Below are 26311 nucleotides of genomic sequence, written 5' to 3'. Positions count from 1 at the left end.
ACCTGGAGAAGTATACTTATTCTGAGACTTCTGCAAAAATGTGGGTGAATGTGCATATCTTGCTGTAGCATCCTTGCTGTCAGGCCCCTCACATAGCTGTTGAGCGTGACTGCAAGTGACAGATTCCTTACCCTGACTGGGTTTCTGCCCAGTCAGGAGTTCCATGGCCCTGTTTCTGTAAGGAGCTTATTTGGCAGGGGTAATACCTTCAGTTGCGTTTTTCACTAGAAAAATAGCATGAGACTGGACAGCTACTCAAAAGCAAACCTGAACACTCAAATCACTATTGCTGCAGTTTCCTATTACGATTCTCAGAGTCAGTAATTTCAGCCTCTTATTGTCGCGTGGATGCCATCTATCCGTAGGACGTGCAGACTGTCAGGAATGTCAAGATGCGCCCCCCCCGGGTGTTTATTCAGTATGACAGATCGAGTAAATCCAGCTTTTTTTGTCCAGCTTCCAACTTCCTGCAGTCTGATCCCTTTCTCCTGGGAAATAAACCGTCTCTGGTTCCATTAGTAAGGGCAAAGAATCCCCTACATCATTTCCTTCATTAGCACAAAGTGCTGATATGAATGTGCCCCACTTTAGCAGGTTCTTAAACCTCCTCGTTATGCCGACATGCAAATACAGTTGTCCAGTGTTTTCCTCAGGCAAAAAAAAAGGATATCGCTTAATCTATCATGTTTATGATTAGTTTCCACGGGGAGGCGCTAAAGACTCGTCGTTCCTCAGAGCGTGTTTTGCGGGAGGAAAAAGCAGAGCAGAGGAGGGAGAAAAGCTCATTTTGAATTGTTTGCCTGACGTCAGCTGGAGCGGCTCGGGTTGCTACTGCGTGTCTCGTGCTAACTCGATACCGCTTCACCGGGATATCGGCGATCAATGGGCGCGAGCGCTCAACTTCGTGTCGCGGTCCTGCCGAAGTCACTGCAAAGATTTCAGCTGCTGAGACGAACTGGAATAACGTGGCGACAATGAATCCGCTGACTTTTCTACTTATTCTTGTCGTCGGAGTTTGTGGTGAAAGCCTTGAAGGGCCAACAGGTAAGATTTCAGTTTGCCTTCGTCCGCAGAACTGCGCGTTTTGGAAGCGTGCGGTATGCGAAAGGTTTCCTTGCGTCAGCTCATATGTGGGCGCCCGAACTATGAACCTTTTATTACAGTTAACAAAAATTGTTGTCTTGGGAATTCAGTGATCTAAATAACACTACTTGATGTGTACTGTTGTATATTAACACTTAAAGTTTACACAAGTTTCGGAAAGCGTGGTATTTAAGTAAACAGTGCAGGAGTAGTTCAACATCTGTCAGCCCACAACTGAATCCGCAGCCGCTCACGCAGACAGAAGTACGTATGTGTTTTTAATCATTATGTCCTCATGGGACAACGTTGACACAACAGAACATTTTAATTACGACTAAGCGGTTAATTTCGGGTCACTTAAAAATTTGGTTCTTTATGTAGATTTGTTCTTTGATTAATATATTACAGGCTGCTTTATTCTGTTCATACAGTGCTTATCCTGAGATGCCGATGTGACGATAATGGTGATGGTGATGGTTGAGATATTATTCACTCATTTTTTGTCCTCCGATAGAGATGACTTTAATTTGGAAAATAGATTATTGAAAAAAACATAAAGCGGAATTTTGCATTGCCGATATGGATATTATTCCCGCGTCTCTACATACTGTTACATTTTAATTCGCTTATGGTGGTGATATTTGCTCCAAATTCGAAGTCCATGCCTGGCAATCCGCGTTAATTGTATTGCTCGTCATTTATATATATATAATGGCCGTTCAACAGCTGCTTACTAACTTTACTGTGTGCGCGTCTTACAATACACGTTCTGAACTGGGAATGCTCATGATCACTTTTCTGTACTGCGTCTCTCTCTCTCTCTCTCTCTCTCTCTCTCTCTCTCTCTCTCTCTCTCTCTTTTTCGTGAATTGTACGTTTCTAACTTTGTTTCGTAAAACTAGCTTGGACCTTGTAACGCTATAAGTTTCGACTTTGCAACTCCTTTAGACTGGGATTTGGGAATCGAAGCATCCCGCGATTTTTAAAATCATTCCATCATTTAATCGGTGTAATTACTGCACAGACACAAACTCCTAGCAGCCCAAGCGAAGCCTATTGCAGCTACGTTAGAGCTGAGAGCGCTGGGCTGCAAATGGCTAGTGCCTGCAGCTTATTATTTGAATCGCGACAAATTGATTTAAACACATTTGATTGTTAAACACGTACAGCACTCTCACAGTTATCTTATTTGATTATGCTAGTCACTGCGCGTTGACAGCAAAAATCTTTTGTTGTTTATATGTCGAGTTCCGGAGAGATAAGTCACGCATAAGTCGGTTAAAAATGATCGGAATTAACATTAAAATTTGTCGATCAGCTAAAAATTTTCCCGAAATGACCCTCGACCTGAGTACCAATTGCTGCCGTCATCAGTTCTGCAGTGTCATTTGGATCCTGTGGAGCTTAATCGAGAGGCTGCACTAATCAGCACGACGTTAGAGGGCTCACAAAGGGACTGTCCGTGGCTGCTCCAACAGCACCTTATATAATGTCCTCGCCGCTCATTTCATACACGCTCACAGTTCAAATACGATGAAGATCGCGCGTTTAAAACATTTCACTCCGCGCGCCCACTTTAATTGCTTTGTGCCTCAGCCAGCGTCTCACTGTCAAGTTATTTCATGTCGAAATGAATCTCTTCTGGGTCCATTCACGTTACTTTCGCGACGTCTAATACGGATTCCGGGGCTCGGTGTGGCGCTGCTTGCGGAGACGTGTTGTGGTTTTTGATAGGGCCCTTTGCGCGCTCCTGTATCAATGTCGACACAGGAAGGCAGGATTCATCAAATGAATCTGCGCCCTCGGTGACATTCAGACTTCATCAAGCATTACCAGGAGCAAAACGATATTCCCTAGGACGAAAAACTACGCCTCTAGCATGGGAAAAGAAAATTGTCTAGGTTTAATTGTGAAACGGTTGTTTTTGACGATTACTTTAAACGCAGTTAGACCATACAGCCAAAACCGCCTTTGAGATCATTCTTTTTATTGTTGACGCTCTGTAGAGGTAATGGAAAAGGTGGGGTAATGCGGCTTATCTTTCTCTTCACGTCATGTGGAATTTTACCCAGATATACAACTATTGCTTATTCTGAACGGAAATTTTATATGGAAAATCATGACAGCATTGAACAGTAAGGGTACGTACTGTTGTGTAATCTTGAAGGTATGGTCACCACTTCCTTTTGTACTAACACACAAATCTACCCCCCCCCCCCCCCCCCCCCCCCCCCACACACACAGGCTGATGACATATTGATAGGTTATGAGTGTGTGTGTGTGTGTGTGTGTGTGTGTGTGTCTGTGTGTGTGTGTGACCAGCCTAACATCATTCTGTTCTGAGAGTGTGTGGTATGTCCCAGTGTGTGCAGGTGTGTGACAGTAATTTACCCCCGAGTCTAGCCTCACATCATTCTGCTCTGACATGGTGTCAGTGTGCATTTTATTTACAAACACACACACACATGCACGTACACACACACACATAAGCCTTGCACTGCTGCTGCTGATGTTTTATTATTATATATTATTATTATATATTATTATTATTATTATTATTATTATATATAACTGGTGTGTGTATGTACCATTGATTAGAACTGTATGCAAGATAGAGTAGAATGGACGCCTCTCACTGAGGTGATCAGTGGCCAGTGTGTGAAGGTGTACTGGAACTGTGTTCAAGGACAAGAAGAGCTGGCACACTGTGTGCAAAGGGGCCTCTGCTGGGTTTCCATCACCCTGAAAACACTGTGACTGTCCCAGAGCCTCTCAGGAGAGGAGGCACGCTAGCTGCCATGCAGCTAATGCGCCAGAGCCCCGAGCAGGGCAGCCGGTGGCCACCCTCACCACCCTTCTGCTCAGAGACACATTCACACATTCCATTACAACTCCTGGGCTCTCTCTCTCTCTCTCTCTCTCTCTCTCTCTCCCCCCTTGTCTCCATCTGACATTTACATTACTGAAATCACACAATGGGCTTTTACTCTCTAATGGAGGGAACGGAGGAAATGGCTTTAAATTGTGCCATTGCTTTTTGGCCAGGTAGGCACTGGCGGTCTTGCTTTCAGCGGTGACACGGTCATGCACTTCAGGATCTCACACTTCCAGAAGGAGAAGCACATTTATCTGACATCATTTCCACATTAGGCCCGGCATTAAGGAGCTGATTGCCAGCCCATTGAACAAGCAGAAGACATTAGGTCGTGACGGAGCTTAACAATGTCATATATATTTATGGGAAAAGCTGTCCTGTGCAAATGGTCTTCTTGCGTTGCAAGTTAATCATCACAGCCTGCATCTGCTCTGGCTTAAATTGGACTTTCTTGATGGCTTTCCTGTTTTCCTTCTCTTGCACTCTCTTGTTCTTATTCTTACTCCACCATGCTCTCTCTCTCTCTTTCTCTCTCTATCTTTCTCTTCGTCTTTCATCCTTTCCTCCCCTTTTCTTTCTCCGGATGGACATGGTGGAATGAGTCACATTCATTGAGCTGGAGTTTCCTTTGTGAGACTGCTGCGAATTGCTGAACAACCCCCCCCCCCCCCCCCCCCCCCCCCCCCCCACAACACTACCTCCCTTCACTTTTTTTTTTTTTTTTTTTGGCCAAAAATGATTTCTTCTTATCACATGCAGGGTTGTCTCAGGGTTGCCTGAGCAGCAGTAGTCCATTTGCTTAGAGGGAGCTGAGCTGATTGGTGTGGTGCCTTGGGGGAAAGTGGGAGGAGGGAGGGTTACTGCACTGGTATCCTACTCCGTGTCAGTGAAATTCCTCCGTGGCCGGTATACAAACACGGGTGGGAGCCAGGGGGGCGGGGCGGGCGAGCAGGGCGGCAATGGCGATAACACCAACGAGGGCGGCCGAGGGCAGGGATTCAGACACGCACACACTCCCAGCTAGCTGTTTGTCATGGTGACGTCCCCGGTGAGTGTGTGTCAGTGTCGTGCTGCTCGGTAAGCTTCCTGCTACCACTTGTGTCCACACACCAGTCCGGCAGAAGCAAAATATCGGTCTGGCTGCTGGGGCTTGGCAGGAGTGTCATTTTGACTACCCACTGCAATAGGGACACAGTGAAGGAACCATGTGTTTTTGTATGTACGTCTGCAGTGTGTGTGTGTGTGTGTGTGTGTGTGTGTGTGTGTGTGTGTGTGTGTGTTTTCTTGAGGGGGCAGGGCATTGTCACCTGGCGCTCTGTAGTTTAGTGTGTATACATTCATTAGAGGTGATTGCTCTAGTGTCCTCTATCACCGCGCTATGCACGTCGAAACCTGGCATTCCGCGGAGTGCTCCGGCACCGGTGCGTTCTCCAGGGAATGGCACGCCCGAGCAATCAGCCTTCCCTTCCAGGTGCCAACGAGAGGGTGGCGGCTCCCCCGATGCCGGTGAGCTGCTACTCCACAGATGGCTCTGTGCTGATATTCTCAGCACGCCCCACACGTGGGAACACTGGCACTAACCTCTCCCCACCATCGCCGGGTCGCTCGCGGGCTGGACGACAGTCCTCCGCCAGCAGATGGCGCCTCTCCCACCAGCTCGGCACAGGTTCCGTCGTCCGACGGAAGTTTCCGGCAGCCGTCAGTAATTACTTCGAAATGACACATCTGTGCAAGTACCAAAGAGCTGACAGAGCCTGCTGAGCGCTTCAGATTATTATTTTTAAAAAAGGCCTCGTCTGTAAGTGGCGGCGGCAGGCTTCTGCTCTGACACCAGCTTTGGCAGCAGTTGTGACAGATATACTGAGCTGGGCTAAAAGTTCTCGGCGAACACACGCACGCACACAAAACACGGGCCCACCTCTCACCGGAAGAGCTGCAGCATCACCATGGCAACCCATGCAACGTGAGCCAGAAGAGAAGGAGAGGGCTGGGATGAGAAATAGCAGCGAGGTTAAAAGTACAGGATGTCGGCTTGAACTTGAGCACATTTACATCTATATTGGCTGAACCACATAGGAATAACATCCATTTTTATTACCACTTCCACCATTTCAGGGGACCATGACTGGCCAAAGTAACAAAGTAACAGTTTAGAAGAAAATTGTTGTGTTAGTAGTCGTTTGCAAATTATTTCCAGCCAGTGACTGTCTGAAGGCATGTGACCCGTGGACCTCTGCAGGCAGCGGCAATGGTCCCTGGTCGTGCCCTGCTAGGCAACTAATGCAGCCGTCTTCAGGTTCTGATGGTTTTAAGGGTGTACTGCCTTCAGACTTGTCATTAGTGAGTGAAATAATGACAGTGGGGTTCAAGTTCAGTGACTGACTTGACCAGACAAGAACATGACATTTTTGATTCTGAAAGTCCATGGTTTCTATAATGTTTCTATAATGTCCATGTTACTGTTGGAAGGAGAGGGCCAGGCTTTTTTGCTCTTTTGACAGTTTCTAGTTGTTTCCAGAACAAGTTCCTTAGACCTAGAAAAGATTTCGGAGTCCAAGTTACCACCAGCACTGCAGTGTAGTCAAAGACATGGTGTTATCCACGTAGCCAGCACATAATGTTTGGGCTCTCTGGCCAAGGTCTAGATTTTAGGCTCACGTGTTCTGCTCCTTGGGATCATACGGTACCAACATTCTTGGTTCATATGTTAGGAAACAATAGCAACTGATTCCTGATGCAAATGTTGTATCCAGAAGCTCTAGAATCTACACGAGACCTATAGTTGAGCTCTTTTATGAATTAACTAATCATAAAATGCCACACAGATGGTGGAGACAAAAAATAGATGTGATTTCTATAAGAGTTTAGTATGTTTGTATGTGTATAAATACCCACACATTAAAGCTGGCATTAGACATTTTAACGTGTACAGAATGTCAGCTTGAGCACAAACATTCCAAAATCACAAACTCATGTTTCACTTAAAATGACTGTGCTGGATACAGGGCACAGAGGAGAACATGTGTCATTGTCCAAGTACTTATGAACTGCCCTGTACAAGTACTGCACAGATCATGCACTGCATGTATGTATACACCCAACAGATCTATTTACTGCAAAGGAGCTTCTTAAGCATCTAGAAACAACAAAAAGGGGGAAATGAGAAGGTTTTTTTCCCCTGTGATCATAGCAACTGCCAGTCAAAAGGTCAAAGTGGGATCCCGCTGTGAATGATCAGGAATGATAGGAGCTCATGACGATGTTTGGAGCTTTGTGCCGTGTGGAAACGCAATAACTCGGAGGTGTCGGCCCCAGGGCTGCACATTCCAGACCCTCCCCTCGATTCCGTCTCCTCCAATAAAGTCCGCAGTTGGCGGTTGTTAAGATGTGAGGCGGAAGTCCTGAAGAAAGGTCACCGGCGAAAAGCATAAGTGCTCTAAATATGCGGTTAAAGTGAAAGTTCCATGAAAGAGATGTGGGGAGAAGACAAGGGGACCATAACTCTGGAGGGAGAGGAGGAGAGGGGAAGGTGCCCCATGAGAGTGCACGTTCACTTCTTTATTGCAAATCAACTTACGCTCTCTTCAGCGGTGTCTGGTTCAGCTCTAGAGCTGCATGCTAATCACGGCCATGCTGTTTAGTGCTGCCAAAGGACTCAGGTGATGAGCATCCTGTCGATGATGTGAATATCAAACGCATGCCCACTTGCATGGTAGAATTTTGGTGTAGGAACCCCCCCCCAATCTGCCACCCAAAACAAGAATCTCGGCGCCAGTCTAGTATGGATTCAGGTTGGCCTGGCATTTGGGAATTGATTTATATCCCTCTGTTTGTGGCCAGGGTGACACTGCTAGGTATGCCAGTATCTCGGCACTCGGGGGAACAGCTGCAGACGACTCCACCACAAATGGCCACCGTCGGGCAGCCAGGAGGATGGCACAGACCCAGCTCCTCTCTGGAATGCCGCTTAGTCCCTTGTGGGCACATGGCCACCGTGCCTATCCTAAGCCATCCTTTTTTTTAACCATTACAGCCCTGCTGGATTAGAGCACATTGATCTTGTAATTTTATTCCCCTTGGTTTATCACAAACACCTTATAGTTGATGTATAGGAATCACTTCCTTACATGGATACGCGATCGACATCTAGCGTTCATGCCTTTTTGCTTTGTGAAGTCTGTTTTAAGTCGAGCAATATGATCGATGTGTGGATCCAAACAGCGCTGCCAAGATTAGCTTCAGCCTAGCTGGAGCGACTGCTGCTCTTGCACTGAGAGACCAAGACAATGAAAGGAGAAGGCATCGATTCCAACTCCTCCAAGCTGCTCCGAAATCGTTCTAAGATGCTTGTTTTCCCTTCTGTCCTTTTCTTCCCCTAATCTCCATGTCGGCTCACAAAACCATGACAGAGAGTCGCTGGAGAGGCTCAGTGAGTGGCCCCTAGCCTTAACCGCCCACTCTTGCGCGTCCAGTGACCTGCTGACCTTCTCTGTCTTGATCGAAGTGTGTTGCTAGCCTTTGCTGAGATGCAGATCGGCATGTAAAAAATGGCATTATGCCCAGAGTCTGCATGAGATGGTATCTTGGGAGCGAGGGTAGTGACGCCTATATGCAACCACGGTGGCATAATAACCCTACTGCTATATTGTGTCAGCTTGAGCTATCACCAAAAATCCCACCAAAAAGGGCATCTCTTTGAGCCTAAAATGAAAAAATAAAGAATGTAATTCAAAGCAATTTGGTGCCTCGGGCTGCTGTACTGAGCACGATGACCTTTTCTTAGATGGTATCCAGGATCATATGAGCTTAGCCGAGGCACAGAGTGACAGTGTGCCGTTACCAGGGAGCGCCGCGCTGACGGCCTGTTTCTCTTAATTACAGCACTGTGTAGATTGATTGCACGTAGCGTGATGAAGACTCCTTAGGCGTCAGGGTAAAGGTCAAGGGTGGCTTCCCTTCCTTTCAAAATGGCTTTGCATGAGCCGGCACGGCAGGCAGATGGAGAGATTCAGCCTGTTTGTGTAGGCTTGACGCGGCCGTGATGTCTGTGTTGGAGAGAAGAGGAGGTGGTAGTGGAGGAGGACAGAGCACCAGCAGAAGAAAGGGGAGAAGACAGGGTGGGAGGGGAGTGCCTCGCTCCCATTTAAGCTCGCAAGTCCTCCTACTTGGGTTTCTTTCTTTCTTTCGTTCTTTCCTTCTTTATGTCCGTCTTTCTTCTTTTTGCCATTATTTTTACATTGTGTAAAAAAAACCCAACATAAAACAAAAATCAAAGCTCCTTCGCAACGGCTTTCTCCAGAAGCTGTTGGAGCCAGATGCCCGGCGGGCGGGAGGGGAGATGATCATTGGGGAGGGAGGGAGCCAGGCAGAGGAGAGGAGAGGAGAGAGGAGTGGGAGGAGAGAAGAGAGGAAATGGCACATTAGGCAAGGTGAGAGAGGGCAAAGAAATGGAATCTTTCGAGAACTTCCTGCTATCACCAGCTGAAGCTGCCCGTAGCCTGGGCATAACTTTGGACAACCAGTTGTCGGTCTCAAATCATGTTTCTAATCTAACCCGGTCTTGCAGATTTCCCCTTTGTAACATACGAAGGATTCAACCCTTTCTCTCGCAGGAAGCTACCCAGGTGCTTGTGCAGTCCCAGGTGCTTTGTGATCTCAAAGCTAAACTACTGCAATTCGCTCCTTGCTGGTCTTACTCTAAAAGCCATCAAACCTCTACAACTTGTCCAGAATGCAGCAGCACGACTGGTCTTCAATCTTCTGAAGTTCACACGTTACTCCACTGCTGCGCTCCCTTCATTGGCTCCCAGTAGCTGCACGCATCAGATCTAAAACCTTGATGCTTGCCTACAAAACCAAAAATGGACCAGCCCGTTCATACATGAGGTCAGTGGTCAAAGCCCGATCCGTACCTCGAGTACTTCGAACCTCAAGTAAGGCTGGGCTTGAAATAACTTGCTTCAGGTCTCATGGACGACAAGCATCGAGAATATTTTGTCCTGGCTCTAAGATGGTGGAATGAACTTCCACTTGCTGTCCGGACAGCAAACGCAGACTGAAGACCCATCTATTTGCAGAATATTTAAAGGATAACTGACACTGCTCCCATATTGTGTAACTAATTTACTACTTATTGTAGGGTTTTGATTATGTTGCTTAACAAACTCTAGCACTTATTGTTTTTAGCACTTATCATTGTTCAAGACAGACCTTATGTATTTTGTACTTCTAGGTATCAGCACTGATTCCTGTATCCTACAGTATTCTAGTTCATTGGCATGTTGGACTCCACCCTACTGTACTGTACTAGGATATATTCTATGAGTAAATGACAAAGCACTTTTGTACGTCGCTCTGGATTTAGCGTCTGCTAAATGCCGTAAATGTAAATGAAAGGGAGGAAGAGGAGAAGAGGAGAACGGGGAGGAGAGGAAGAGAAGTAAATAGAAGAGGAGGCGACGGAGGGAGCTTGTCTTCTTTAGTCATTCTGTCTCTTCCTTCACCACACCCCCTGCTCATTGTGTTCTCTCCCCAGGCTACCCATTATTGCATTATTGTTGACTCCGAAAGTGGGTTACGCATTGTGTTCGAACACTGTCTGCACTTTCTTTTCTCTCGTTTGTCTAGCAACGCCCCACACCACCCCATACCCCCAGGCCCTGCGTCTTTTACCCACTGCTTATGGAAGTCCCAGAAAAGAAGGGGCCCAAAACCTAATTAAGGTCACCAATCAGGAGAGAGAAAGAGACACTTTCATGGCCAGTACAGACACTGCTTAGCTTCATAATCGTTGTCAGCGCAGACTGCTCATTCAGGGCCCGATCCCGGGACAATGGGAATCTCTGCTTGCAGTTAATTGGAAGTCAAGATTAGGGTTCCAGTTGAAAGCATCAAGACATTGTGTTGCTCCCTTCACACGGGCAGATGTGCCTATAAACGTTGCGAAAGTCTTCTTTGGTTTTGTGGGAATGTGAGTTGGGAAAGTTGATCTGCCGGTTTCCTGGAAAAAGCTCCAGTAAAATTCCCAGCAGTGTTCCATGTAGCTGTATTATATTTTGTTCTGCTGCTTTCCAGTTGATCATACAGAATCTTTATAATGTCATGAAAGTGACTTTGCCAACACATTGTTGTAGGTGACATCCAGATGCAAAGCTGAAACTAAAAAAAAAGAAAAACAGTTATTAATGACAATATAAATCAAAGCATATTCTATGACATCATGTCAAGTGAAGTCAGATTTATTTACACAGGGCTTTTGACTCCAAGCCCCCAGTGAGCAAACCAAGGGTTGAGAGTGGCAAGGAAGAACCCCCTACATCACATCTCAGTATTCCATCCCGCTATTCTATGATTTGTATGTTTCTACTGGACCCTGCAATATTTCTAGTTCCTCATCTGAAAAGGGACTTTCTCTCTTTCTCTATGTCTATCCATCTTTGTCTCTCACTTTCTTTGTCTGTCTCTCTCTGTCTATCTGTCTCTCTCTCCTTCTTATAATGGCAGCAAGCGTAGAATGTGAGCAGGGGTTAAATCAATCAGCTTCTTACCTCATTGCATTAATCTGAGTCTCTTCTTCTTTATAATAAGGGCCAGTGACATGTAGGGCCCATAATTAACATAAGCTTTAGAAAGGAAACCCGCCACTTAGGGAGACGCTCAGGACGTCCAGGTGAGCAGTTCCTGTATGAAGCCCTGGAGGAGCCACTCAGGCACCAGGGTGTGCGGCAGGTGGGCAAGGTCTCACACGCCGGAGGGCCTGGGCTGAGTTCACGCTCAATCTTTACCTCCATCCCTGAGCCAAAAGCTCTGTTGACTTATGCTTCGCTTAATTGGGGCAGAAGCACATCTGGCTTTGTTCTGTCTTCCCAAAGGCTTCATGGAAGGTGCACACACACACACACACACACACACACACACTCATGCCTGACCATACCTGCAGAAACACACCTAGTAGTGTGCACTGGCGTTCCTTTGGCTTTCAGAACGGCAGCGGTTCGTCGTGGTAAAGATTCCACTAGGTGTTGAAATTGTTTTGCAAGAATCTTGGCCCGTACAGACAAGACGGCTCCTCACAGCTGCTGCAGATTAGACGGAGGTACTGACATACTCCGAACAGCCTGTTTCCCATAGACAGCGATGGCACTCGAAGAGTTCGTCTGCCATTCGAGCTCGTCCGTGTGAAGGAGAGATGGGTCGTACATTCTGGCAAGTTAATCGGAGCACCAGCATTGCATTCAGCTGCTATTTAGACATGGAAGAACGGGAAGGTGTACTACAAGGTCTGGTCTCCACAGTTAACACACCTCTCACCAGTCAGTGTCCTGAGGGAGGAATCTAGCTATCCAACCAGTAAATACCATACCTTGTAATACCATACCAGCAGCTGCCATTCAAACTAAAGAAGACGCTTTTGGGTGAATGTAGACTACTAAATAGTGAATGTAACAGTAAAAAAAAGAAGAAGAAGAATTTTATGTGATAATAAACATATTGCTGCGCGTCATCTCTTGAAAGGACTGCATTTTCATGTGCATTTCTGCAAAGTGATCATTGCTTCGCAACCTTTGGCCTGTGCTGCGTATTTGCATCATGAATATACTGAGGCAAAAATAATCAAGGCTCTTCTTCCTGTGGTCTTTTCCTCACTTCTGAAGACCTCGCCGCATCTGCACGCGTGCATGTGTGTGTGTGTGTATGTGGTGATGTGTGGATGTGCGTGCGTTAGTGCGTGTCTGCACACTCGACATGAGAAGACAACTCCGTGCGACACCTGACCTCTAGCGTGTCCAAACACTCCCCTCCCCCACACACAGAGCCAGAAGCAGGGTGGGGGAGCTCGGTGTGGTGGGTGTAGGTTGACATGCAGGGTGGTGAGGTTCAGATGAGTTCATTACTTGTGTATTGTGTGGGAGGTCGAGCTCTTGACTCGAAGGCGAACTCTCCACTGTGCGCGGTGCTTGTCCACTGTAGCTACGCTCCTGCTAGGAGTCGCTACTTCAACAACTTCCACATCCTTGATCAAAAACATTCGCTACAACTTCTAATACTTGCTTTTCATTTACCAGTGTTCTTTGGAAAACCGGACAGTGATCCAGCACTAAAAATAGCAGTAACCAAATATATGAATGAATTTTTATACAGTGTTCATTTTATTTAAGCACAACCGGACATGTGAAATGTTCCACGTTAGCTTTTGTTGCACTGATACTCGTATCTGTTCGGTATGTGAGGGGAATATGAGCCTGGGTATTAAGTTCAGAGCCAGCGACGCTTCCTGCTGGAGAGGAGTGAAGATTAAAGACCCTCTGGACTACACGCGGAAGAGAGGGGCCGACGAGAGCGCGCCGTGTGCCGGCCGCGTGACGGCTCACCTTTCCTTAGCTTTCTCTTTCTTCGCGGCCAAACTGCAAATGTTTTTTGACACATGGAAAAACAAAGTGTGTGGTGTGTTTGTGTCGAGTATGCATGCATGCGTGTTATCCCCACATGGATAGGAACAACTGACATTTTTGATCTTGTGGGGACTGCCTGGTAGCTACAGTAATCATTAGTAGTCAATAGAAGATCCCTTCAAGGATAGTAAAACAAGACTCTGTGTGTGTGTGTGTGTGTGTGTGTGTGTGTGTGTGTGTGTGTGTTTGTGTGTGAGCACACGTGCCTGTGCTTAATTGGGAAGTAAGGCACAAGTCTTTTCCGTGTGATTAAGCAGATGAAGTCATGCATGGTGCCATCAGCAGGAGGCAGGGGACAGGCTTGTCTCCTGGGAGGGACGTTGCTGTTTCGGCGATTGTTCAAAACTGAGTTTCAGACAGTGGGCGTATTCACTCCCAGCACACTGCACACTCTCTGTCTCTCACACACACACGTACACACCACTCACACACACCCGTTTCGACTCAGATTTATTCTGACCCAATGAGCTGGAGACCCCTTGAAAACTGGCACCAGGGATGCGCCGCAGGATTTTCATTAGTGCGAGGTGTGTGTGTGTGTGTGTGTGTGTGTATGTGTGTGTGTGGGTGTGTGTGTCCTGTGCAGCGACACAAGACAAAATGCAAAGGGGTAGGGCCAGTGCCCCATTAACTAAGGCTACGTGAGTAAGGATGGGAGAGAGGGTAGAGAGAGTGAGAGAAGACAAGAAAAGTGAAAGTGAATGAGCTCTCTTGAAGCGCATGAAAGAATGGGTAGGAGGTAGAGATGGGCTGTACCCTTAGGAGGTCATTCCAGGAGGGAAAGGGCCACAATGTGATGATGTCATAAAGGTCACTGAAGTCACAGTGTAGCTGTGTGTTTGTGTACTGGGATGCATATCAGGAGGAATCGTTTCAAATTCATGGTTCTTACCAGGGCTAATAACTGATGCTTCTCGTAAATTAATACTAATAGATTACTCTGTGTGTGCGCGCATGCGTGCACTGCACTGATGGTAACAGTAGGCTCCTTGTCTCAGAAGTCCACAGTGAAGCCAGTGTTCTGCTGCATCTGACAGCCCTGTCCTCACACGACTGTGTGTGTGTGTGTGTGTGTGTGTGTGTGTGACCTCGTGTGTGGTGGCCAATGTGCCATCCACAGCTTTAACCAGCACAATGCCACGTGTTCCTCACGTTTTCAACCTCTCATCTAATTCAATTCCATGATGCTTTATTGCCGTGACTGTTCTGACTACAGTTTGCCAAAGCAATTAACTGTGGCCAGATCTGTGTGCGACAGCCGCTCTCTATGGTCAGCCCGGGCTCGTATCTTCACCCACTGTGTCCTCCCCTCATTCTTTCTCTCCCTCGTTCTCCTGCTTCTCAAAGCACCTCATGTACAGACTTCCCAATAAATCCTCATGCGCCGCTTTGCACCTGGATGCCCTTCTGTCTCCTGGCATCACAGGTGTTGCTTTGATTATGGAGTTTTTTTGGGGGAGCCTCTAACTCCGAGAACGGGCTGTTAGTGAGAGCGATGTTCCTCTGTGGAACTACAGATCTGGCCCGGGCATCTCGGCTAACTCCTTAATGGTGATTTATAGTCGTGGCGCGTGTGTAGCGTTAGCTTGGGTGGGGTGGGGGACGGTACTGTCTTGGCTCCGCAGAAGGTCTGCATGCGCCTCTAAACAGCAGCAGTTGTGTGGATCCCTCGCCACCTGATTCCATCTGCTAAACGATGATGATGACGCTGGTGGGTGGGGAAGACTTCCACAGGTATCAACAGGACTGCTGTGCATCAGAGGTCGGACCTCGGGCCCAGTTCTGCCATCCTGCATGGGCACGTGGTGTGCTTGCTCCTTCTACCATGTTGACCCAAGGCCCTGAGTCCACAGATGGCAGCTGACAGTAGCAGGAAAGCGCCCTCTGGGCTGGAGGTGACGGTTCCTAGACGGTTACACTGGGGCTGATCGTTCAAACCTTCTGATCTCGCCCACCCTGGATGTTCTTTTTACTGTGTTAGAAGTCCCGAGGAGCAGAAATTTCTCCCGTTCTAGTCTAATTCTAGTCTTGCGAACGGAGCTATAGATTCTCGACACAAAAATCTGAAACCATCAAGAGAAGACGGTGTTTCTCTGAGAAGAGCACACATACCCCTCTCGCGCGCTCCTTCAACAAGCGCAAAACACAAACAGGCACATCCCCTACCTCCTACCCAGCGTCCTGGCCACCTCACTCTGTCGATCGATGGCTTTCTCTTAGTGCTCCGTGTGTCGGCTGTGCGGACGTGTGCGCGCGCACACGGGAGGCTGAGTGAGTAACTCCCGGATCGATGGCGGCCGGGCGGCGGGGTGTGTTCCCCCGTTGGCCGGGGCGGAGCGCGCTCTCCTCCAGGATCAGCAGCTCGTTAACGCTGCGTTTGTAGCCATCGATCCGCACGGATGCGCCACGCCGCTCCTCCGTTACTCCTCTGGACGGCCTTCCTTCTCCTCCCCATGGCCTCTCCTCCTCGCTGCGCTCATTGCGGCCTGCTGGAGCTCTGCTCATTTTTGTCTCAACGTCTTCCATCGCCTCCGCCGGCTCCGTCTCCCTCCACTGACCCTCCGACTCGCAACCCTTGGCTAGTCGCAGCCTGGCGGCAGACGTTTCCTCTGGGGAGCGAGCCCCTGGCTCTCCTCCCTGGTCGCCGAGATGTCAGGAGCGCCGGCATCTGCCTCTGTAATTTGCAGCGCCAGCCAGTCATGACAGGAGCAGGACACCAAATAAAAGCAAAAAGCCCCTCCCCCGCTTGCTCAATGTCAGCCAGTACTGGCCACTGAGACAGTCTTCGTCTCGTGGATCAGACAGCAGACAGACTGTCCAGTTGCACCCGGGTGATCGCTTTTGAAGGAACGAGAAAGAGGGTGAAAAAAACCTACTTATCATCTTCTCATCTCCTGAAAGTGACTTTGTGGACTACAGCTGTCTGTGTTCTCCGTAATTATTTCAGAGATCCTTAAGTGGGAAGCACAACTGAGGTGCCTCCGAGTTTTGTTTTTTAAATTATTTAATTACCATTAGAGGGCGAAACACAGTACCTCTTACATACTGGCCGGGCTTTAAGGAGCTTGTCAAAGATCAGTTGTTTCAAATGTCTGGGCTGCTTCTCAGATATCCTCAGATATCCTGCGTTTTTTCAGGACTACGAGACGCCAACGTGTCCTAACAGGATGAGCGATGTGACCGGACACCCTGCGATATCATTCCTGGGAATGAGATGGGATTATAGTAGACAATTAGTGAACGGGAAAAAAGATCCTGTAGAAATGGAATGTATATGCGTTCGATGCAAAGAACCGATTCAAAGTTGAACTTCATCACTGTTTGAAAAGTATGTATGTAAGTTTGTATTTGTGGAAAAAGACTCCTCTGGCTATGTGAGGACCCCCGCGCTAGCGCTGCCATGAGGGTTCATTTGAACGATCTGTTCACACGCGCTGGTTCACATCATTTGGGATTCAGTAATTCAATTATTACTCCTTTCCCTTTTATCCATCCGCCGAAAAAACCTGGTTGAAGCTGAACGTGGGAGTTATGGCTGTGCTGGAGAGGATTAGCGCTGAGCTAACAGTCATTAGAGGACTACTTCAGCCAACCTAATCAGCTTCAGCCCTGGGACTCATCAATGTCTTTGTTTACCCTGCTTCTAATTCTCTCACCAGCTTAGCGTGCAGCGAGAGGCTGAAGGCGGAAGATGGCCCTCACCCCCGGGCTCTTCTCTCTCCGCGCTGAAGGGACGGGGTCAGGACGCCCGTGTTTACGTTGGGCTAAGGCTTGTTATAGCAGAGCTCCTGAGTTTTTGGTAAGAGCTCATTCGAGGAGGTCAAGAAAGCGAGTCTAAGTAGGAAGCTATGCGGCGTCCCTGCTAACTCCGAGCACCCTGCCACATTCCAGTCTGCGCACAGGAGTATCCCGTGCACGTGTGCCTTGTGTCGTTACAGTCTTCACTATCGTACGTCTTTTGTTGCTGTAATGTGGAACAGGGATCTAGCTCTATGGTCTTAAGACCAGTTTCCCCTGCATCCAGTGCTGTAGATGACCCCTGACGTCTGCAATGCTCCAGCTTACGTCCTACAGACCATTGCTGCTTTGATTCGGGCCCCTTGTCGGTACCCGCTGCTGGGGAAAACAGCGATGAATTGCTCCCTTGTCCTAAAGAGGATGGTTAGGTGCAGCGGCCTGGACAAGGCGGTGGCCGCCGTAATCCTGGGCCAGCTCATAAATCCAGCACACTGTTTAAAGCTGGGCCACTCTCTGTGGCCCCTGCATTGTGCTGCTTTAAGTTGCCCGTGAAAACTGATCAGAGGTCAGTCGTGCTTCTGGTTTTAATAGTGAGGGAGGTTAACGCTCGGTGACCATAAGCTGGTGCTAGATCAGTGTAAGAGGGTGGTAGCAGTGAGTGTGTGTTTGTGTGTGTGGTACTGGAAAGTGCCATAGGCCAATAGAGTGTTTAGTACCATGTAGACCTATTATAGATATGGCCATGGATAAAGGTGTTTGTGATACACACAAATTTGTAAATCAGTATGAACAAAATTCCACAATCAATGTCAGTATCATAACAATGAAGAAATGGTCTGAAAGAGATTTTAAAGTTGACTTTTACTTTAATTACTTTTTTTTTTGTTAATTTTTGCGTTCGAATGACCAGATGTCATTCTTCTTCAAAGCTATTCCCCTCTGACTAGGGCATAAGATAATTTACATCTGGGCTCATTTGCATAATTTACATCCCATTTTTGTTTCACAAGTAATTAGCAGAGCCACAGATAGCTAATGAATCACAATAAATCTTTAGGTTAGTACAGTTTTAAAGCAGTGGTTGATTATTCAGTAATTAGTTGGAAAAAAAAAAACCTTTCAATGCTGACATGGGACACGTGTGAGTGTGTGTGTGTGTGTGTGTGTGTGTGTGCGAGACTCTCTTTCTCTCTCTCCCCCCCACCCCCACACAAACACATTGACCTGGCTCTAATGTGAATAGACTGCCATTTGTCTACTGCTATTGTACCTATTAGCATGAATTATTGGCCAGAGCCTGTACTCTCCCTTCCGCTCTTCCTGTTTCACGGACTTCGGCGTGATTGAAGGGGCTGCAACGGAAGACGTAAGCCCCGTGGTGGTTAGGACTATTACCTGTCCGCCGGGGGCCTTGGTGACACGTCCATCGGTTGCCTCTGATCAATGCGCTTTAATGGCCCGGCTTGGGCCGGCCGAATGATTGGCCCCTGACAGACAAGCAGGGCCCACCCCCCTCCTAAACCCCCCCATGGGGGCTCATTATGACTAAAGGCTAGAAAATGCACGAAGCCCTCGCTGTGAGGCATGTGCGGAGGAAGCTGACGAGGAGCTGTCTCCTGGGTAAGATGCCGGCCCGGCTCCCCTGACGCCGGGGCTATTTACATCTCTGATGGCTGGGGACGTGGGTATTTTGGACGTGGATCGAAATAGTCCTGTTTAACGTTCTGAGACAGCACCGAGGGAGGGTGACAGCAGTTAAATTAGGGAATAACGTTGTCAGTGTTGATTCCTTTCTCTTGCGCATGCGCGCGCGTTCAGAGGCACGCACGCACACATTCACACACGCACGCACGCACACATGCATTTACGCCCCAAAGCCCCAGTCCTGTCTTGTTCAGCTGCCTCTTCTCGGCGTGGCTGACGTGCGGATGAGGGCTGGGATGGAGATAATGATACTGCCTGCTCCTCTTCCTCACTCACCCCACCCCCTACATCTCCTCCCACCTTCTCAATCGCTAGTCTCTTACTCTCTCTTCTGTGAGTTTCTGTATGTGTGTGTGTGTGCGCGCAGGCACGTCTGCCCACTTTGTGACAAACAAAGCTATTAGACTGTTTTTGCTATCGTCGAATGTCCAGTGTGCAGTGAACCTGGGCAGCGTTACAGAACACGCACCATCGTATCTGATAGGAGTCTGGTGTCCATCCCGGGCAAAGTCACGTGAGCACGTGAGCACCCGAGCTCCTTGAGCAAAGGCGTTTTGCACACACGGCCGGATGAATCTGACAGAGATACCTAAACAACAGCTGTTGGTGAAGAGGAAACAGTACATCTTCCCGTGTCTGCCCGTGACGGCAGCAGGTGTGTGGCGGATGGCTACGCTGGTTCCTGCCTGTTCTGCTGACCCCTTCTCCTGGTTACTTATTATTAGGCAATATGGAAGTTCGGAGGCCCTCCCTTGAATTTCACAACAGGGAAATTCAAAGAATTGTATAAGGGAAGGAAAGGGTGATGTAAGCAGCTGAGGAATCATCTCGCTGGACGTCTCCCAAGCCTTCATATCCACTTCCACATGGAAGAGAGAGACAGAGTGAAAGAGAGAAGGAGAAGGAGCCCAGCATATCTCACACCTTCATTTAATGGGGTGAAAGTGACCTGCATATGTTTGCTCCAGGCTTTCTCTCTCTCTCTCTCTCTCTCTCTCTCTCTCTCTCTCTCTCTCTCTCTCTGAGGTCGCTGCTTCCCGGTCGGGTCCTCGTCGCATCACCCTGCCCCTTTCTTCCTGCTTGAAAGCTGTGGCAATGGAGAGTGACTCAGTGAAGGAATATTTTATGAGCCATACACAGGAGAGCAGAGGATAGAAATCGAGATGAGAGGAGGGGAGGGGGGGAAGAGGAGAGGGGAGGAAAGTATAAGGGAAGAGAGGTGAGCAGAAAGGAAGAAGAGAGTAGAGGAGAGAAGGGAAGGAAGGAGGGGAGAAGAGAGGGGTGAATAAGGGAAGAAAGAAGAGAAGAGGAGAGGGGTGGATAAAGGAAAAGAGAGAATCCTGCCAGGCTTCCAGACCAATGATATCAGATATGGAATGAGCTCTAGTTCCTTCAGGATTGATTCCAATCCCAAATAGCAACCTATTCCCCAACAATTCACTCCCTTCAGGGTACATCTGCATGTTTGTAAGTGTGTGTATGTCAGGGTTTATTCGTTTTCTATTCACCACTTGGCTCAGGAAAATGAAACCAGCTCTGCATGCCGTGTTCTAGGTGTGGGCCGCAGTGGAGAGGAAGGTTGAATGGGTGATAGGAAAGGGATTTACAGTTTTTTGTTGGCTGCGTGTCATCTTATATGTATCTTGGGCCCAGTATACGTTTGTGTGAGAGAGAACGTACGTGTGTGTGCGTGTGTGCACGCGCGAGACAGAGTGAAAGCAGTGCCCTTGAACCACCGAGCCGTTGGCTTGAAATCTGACAGGTCAGAGAAGTTCCAGAAATACTCCGTGAATTCTTGTATTCAGACTCCCTGTCATCTCACTTGCTCTCCTGTTCTCCCTAATTTTAGGTTTGTTAAATCTTTCTGATGATTTGATGCATGACTGCCCTTCAGGGGGAGCATAGACTTCCCCTGCAACCAGGAGAGGTTTTGTTTTCCCCTGTGAAAGATGTGTGTGTCTGTGGCAGATGGGCAGGGATTGCTGTAAATGATTGTAATTACTGTCATTTGATGAAACAGAGTGTTGAGCACACAGACTCAGAGTGAACTGGAGGTGTGTGTTTGCATGTGTCCCACCGCAGCCAAGTATGTCAAAAGTGCAGGAAATAATCCAGTGCCCTTGAACACTCATTTTAATAGATATTTGTTTTTTGTTTTTTTAAGTAAAACAACTGCCTTGATAAACTGCCTTGTTTTAAAGGAGACATACTATGAAAAGTTCACTTGCCTGTGTACATACCTTTGGGTATCTGGAGTTGCTAGCAACCCACAAACTAAACTAAGACAACCCAGCCAGTTTCTTGTGGGCTGCCTACATCAGAAAACATAATTAAAAACTAGCTGTTCAGGTTTGGCTCCCCTGTCTACGTATCTAGGGGAGTTATTAGAATTAGCTGTCCCATACGAGCAACTCCAGCCACAGCTGGAGAACTGCCTTTTGCGCCATTCTTTGGTCTCAACATTATGCCAAAGCTAAGAGCTAATCATGGGAACTGCTCTCTTGTTGGTGGCACAGACCAGCTCAAACCACTACATCAGCTCCCCAGCCTCAGAGGACAGAATGATCCAGGTGGATGAAGTTTGGTTTTGATGGCAGTGCCCCAGCTACAGTCCGGAAGATCCTGTAAGCGTGTCCGGCTGCTTTTCCAACCTGGCGCAGTACGGCAGTGAAACCTTTCCCAACTGTCCGTGGCAGAACTCACACACGGAAAAGTATTTAAGAAACCATTATGCCAACTTCTGTTTCCTTGGCCATTTAGCACTAGCTAATGCTAACAGCTGAGGAAATGGGTGTAATTTCCTAGGTTATCGCACCTATTGTTAGCGGAACGATGAACTTCATCTTATCAACATGTGAATAATACAGGAGAGTAAAAGTTAAAGTGGTGTACTAGTCGAGTAATTAGGGGTTACCGACGTTAACATGTTGCGCTAAGGTAAAATGTGCTTTGCGTTCATCTGTAATTTGTCAAGCGGGCTCGCTTTCCAGTGTGTAGGCATGTCGCTGCTGGTATGAGCAAAGATATGACCTTAGCGTGAACTTGAGTGGTGTTTATCTACAACATCTTTGTCAGGCTCGGACTCTGATTCAAATACACATGCACTTTGTTTTCTCTGGCAGCCACGTGTCTCCCAGGTGCGTGCTAAGTAGTTACGGTGGTGGTGAGACGGTTCTCACGTAAAGAAGCAGAAGCTCACTATTTAAAGGAACCGGCACTCAGCTCGGCCGTTCTGAACAAGGGCAGAAGGGTGCTGCGTGCTTGATCCCTGTAGTAGTTCATTAAGACGCCAGGGAACTTGTGAAAAGGGGTTATAAAGGGTCCCTTTTTAATTCCTTCCTGCATTCTTATCTTGAATATTCAGTGCCACTTTCAGCATGTCATGTTGTTGAGTTGCGTTGAGACCAACAGCTTGCTACTGTATTCCTGCCCCCCATTCTATTTGTATAACACACACACACACACACACACACACACACACACACACACCTACATGGGATGGGGATTTGCTCTGATGGGTCTTAGGTTCTATACTCATTGTCCTGACAAGGAGCACATGCCCTCGAGCACTTAACCACAGTAAAGGGCACTTAACCACAATAAAGGGCACTTAACCCCAGCAAAGGAGACCACACCTCCCCACTGCCTCTACATTTTATCACGGCCATCAGGCGGGGGGATGACTGTGCCCTTTGGTTCTGACAGTCACCTCTCTGTAGAGCAGAGCTTATAGTACATTTTAGCAATGGAGAATTGGTTTGATGAAAGATGTGGACCCAGAAGCTGACTCTAGACTCCCAGGTAGTCTAGGGCATGCAGGCAACCAAAGTTGGTTGTCAATTTTCAGTGTAACATGTTTCATTATATGTGGTGACATGAGAAAAAAATTGAAACGTAAGATCTAGGTAGGGTGTGTTTTTTTTTCTTTTACATTGTTTTTCTGTGAACCGTGATATCCTCCTGTAACTACAGAAATTCAACCGCCTTCGCATCCAAGGCCATCACATGTGAGAGTTGGGATCCAAACCCAAGTTTCTGCTTTATTACAGTCCCGCTGTCTGAGTGGGCCACTCCAAGGACAACCCTATTGAGTTTGTGCAAACACTCCAAAATCAACCGCTATCCATATGTTTATGCTTTTATCAAACCACGACCTTAGGGATTGGAGATCTATTGAACTTTGAAAACATTTTTGAGGTTGAGGGGCCGGGGGAGAGAGAGTCCTGGCCGCCGTTTCATTCGAGCGGTAATCACGGAGAACGTGCGCATGCAGCCTCCAGGCTAATGTTTTCCTCTGCACTTTTTCCATATTGCTTATTTAGTCAGAAATGGAGGCCCCACATACTTCTAGCTAACAAACACCAGCACAGAGATCTCGGAGGCATCGTGTGTGTGTTTCGAGTGAGGCGTCAATCTCCGTTTCCTTGAGTGTTGGGAGTAAAACCATCTTTAACCCAAAGTCAGATTGTAACATCTTTGAAATGTTGCCCCTGTTCCCCGTGTCTGCGTTTGTCTTGCGCTCGTTGTCTTTTTCTCATTCGGCTGCCCTGATTGGGCCTCGGGAGGCTGTGCTCTACTGATCTTTCATGTTTCTGTCCAACAGTATCAAACAGTATACTCTCCTCCAGGACTTCATGTTTGCTTGGCCTCGTGTTGACGGCATCTGGCAGTTTGCTGAAACTTCGCCTCACTCTCGAATCTAACCACCACGGAGGGCAAAGGAGAAAAGACGATCCCTAACTAAATAGAGCTTCCTAAAAGGACATTTCTGTAATTACAGCTAAATCAGACTGAGTTCATACGAGTGATGTATCGTGATTAGTTGTGGCGAGTGATTAACACAATTCATTTGCACATAGGTGTGCTTATTCAATCCCTGAACTTGTCTCAGTGTGGCATGTATTATGCATCTAGTGTAAAGGGTTAGAGACTGCCTCAGCAAAGCCCTTCTCCACTGGCCATGGTTCAGGAGTGCCCTCAGTCTGAACAGCCAGACTCAGATATTAATTCTCTAACCACAGCCATGATAATTGTATCTTCATGAGCAAATTCATGCCGTATGTAGCTCAATGCTGTGAGTGTGTGTGTATGTGTGTGCGCGTGTGTGTGAGTAGTAATTCTTCATATCCATTGGTCTGTAACCCCTCCATCATCTTTCCCTCTGCATTCCTGTCTCTGGGTGAATGTGCTGCCTTTGTGTGCTCCAGTCTCCCCTCACCAGGCCAGCGGTGCTACAATGCCACTTATAGGGTGGCCCCCAAAGACAGCACGCTTCATACGCACAGTCCACCGCAATGCACTCCACGTTTCAGAATAAGCAATCTCTAAGCTCTATATGAACCATGTATTCAAAGCAATATTCAGGGTTTATATCACATGTGAAGGCGAAGCCAAATGAAGGCAACCTCATAAAGTGGTGATTTATAAACAAAAGTGTAACTGTTACACAAGACACTGAAAGAGCTCATTACTGCAAGCACTTGTCTGCAAGTCTTGATTTTAGAGTGGAACTTTAATCATGAAACAAGATTTAGAGACAGAATAATCAAGCTAAATAAAGTGTATTCTTACACACATATTCTAACGGTTCAGCCCCTGTGGTGACTGGCTCATTGTTCTGAGAAGGAAAGTATGTAAATGATTACATCAGTTATTAAGTGAAATGGTTTTCCACACAGCACAAACAACCTCTCAGTGGTGACTCATTAAATGTTAATAACAAAAAGGACTCATAATGAAAGAGATATTAAGGAATAACCAGGATTACGTCTTTAACATAGAAATGTAAGTAAATCTCCTAAGCCATTATGAACTGATTAAAACAATTGAAAATGCTATGTGTATTGAGTATATCCAACAACCTATAAATGCATGGTGCAATAAGGCATTTTCTGAATCCATTGCTATGTTACGGACAAAAAAAAAAAAAAGGATATAAAAATTACAGGCAATGCGGTTTGTGTTTAACACAGCCTTAACAGCCAGGGGTGTGACAAATTTGTCCACGCTGAGGGGCTTTGGCTCTCACCGAATTGATATGCAGAAGTCCAGCGTTTCTTGAACATTTTCCTTTTGGCTTGTTGTGTCTTTAGAAATGTAAATGCTGGAAGGCTTCTCTCAGTAGAAGCTGTGCTTCCACACGTCACAGCTGCAGGGCTTCAGAGTGTTCTTATTTACTGGAGCACCTTGTGAAATGGGTGCCGCAACTTTACCCCTCACCCCCCAAAACCCTCCCTGTACCAGGCACCTGCACTTTGCGTGTTAAGTCCTCCAAATCTGAATCACGTCTTTTTGGCAAATATGCCTTCTCCATCCAGCAGAGTGCCACTTTTCCCATGAAGAGACTGAAGTCCTCTCACAACAGTTTAAGAAGTTCCTCTTAAGCTCTTGCCTCATGCGGTCCAGCGGGGGGTAAATGTCACCTTGGCGACAGCTGTCCGTTCCTGCCGCCAAGCTCACCCTGGCACCTACACCGTACACATGCAATCACAGGTCCGTCAGATCACTTCTCCTGCTCGCCCCGTGCGTGCACTCGTTTTGTACTTTTGTACGAGCACGTTCCATGAGCGTGATCCAGAGATCGTTTTCATCCCTGCAGTGCACCGCTTGAGACGTGAGCAAGGTCAGGTGCTCTTGCGAGGTCTAGAGATGGCAGATGATAACGTTGCACCTGTCAGTGGTTTGCAGTCATTTGTGAGCAGCCGTATGAATATTAGATCGGTTATCAGGAGTCAGTCATTGCATTTCCCTGCACTCTCGAGGCCTCGTAATGTTCACCGCGCAACCACTTGTGCTCCTCGTGCCCGCTGCACCTCTCTGATGAACTGAAGGTCCCCAGGCAGCCCAGAGCACAGCTCCCTTTGAACCTGTAGCCATTTGTGATGGACAAAAAACCCAGGTAAATAAGTCTCTGTACAAAGTTTAAAATGTAGGGTCATGCAGATATAAAGACACTCAGCCTCCTCCTTTACATGTGCGGACACGCCTGGATGTCTCCCACTGATTACAGATGCTCTTTCACACCTTTTGACTTGACTGGAGTCTAAGACTTGTACTCAAGGCCAATGTTCATACCACTGTAAATTTGCATGATGATTGTAAGATTGCACGTATCTAAGAGAACTCTTAAGGACTGCTCCATTGTAGTAGCACCTCAGGACAACAGATGGTCACGTCTGCTATCACACCAAACACTTCAGTTCTTTTAACATTGTTGATTATGCCATGGCAGGTCTCAGCTAAGCATTTTTTCATTCTGGGCGACAATACTAGCGTATTTTGCATTACCACGTTGATTCCTGTGCTTTTTGACAAAAGGAGAGTCGTCTGCTGTTCCAATATACTGTAGCTCTATATGTCTTAATATCATGGTGGTCTTTGGATTGCCATAAAGAGAACAGCTAGTGACATAGTAAACAGCTGCTTCCAATGACAGTGTCCAGAACGTGAAGTAACTGCT

The 26311-nt window shown here is 47.4% G+C and overlaps 1 protein-coding gene across 9 annotated transcripts in view; it reads left to right on the top strand.

Annotated features, from left to right (window-relative positions):
- Positions 1-816: 816 nt before the first annotated feature.
- The window catches only part of ptprua (protein tyrosine phosphatase receptor type Ua), a 142036-nt gene continuing 116541 nt past the window's right edge, over positions 817-26311 (top strand). For all 9 annotated transcript variants that reach the window (XM_027009768.2, XM_027009770.2, XM_027009777.2 and 6 more), the window contains exon 1: positions 817-1044. In XM_027009768.2, coding sequence (XP_026865569.2) covers positions 975-1044 — 70 coding nt within the window. In that variant the 5' untranslated portion in view covers positions 817-974. The remainder of the gene's footprint in view (positions 1045-26311) is intronic.

This window comes from Electrophorus electricus, chromosome 4 (assembly GCF_013358815.1).
Source record: "Electrophorus electricus isolate fEleEle1 chromosome 4, fEleEle1.pri, whole genome shotgun sequence".
In the NCBI taxonomy this organism is placed as follows: Eukaryota; Metazoa; Chordata; class Actinopteri; order Gymnotiformes; family Gymnotidae; genus Electrophorus; species Electrophorus electricus.
Note: the sequence above shows the minus strand (reverse complement) of the source record. Positions and strands in the feature narration are given on the sequence as shown.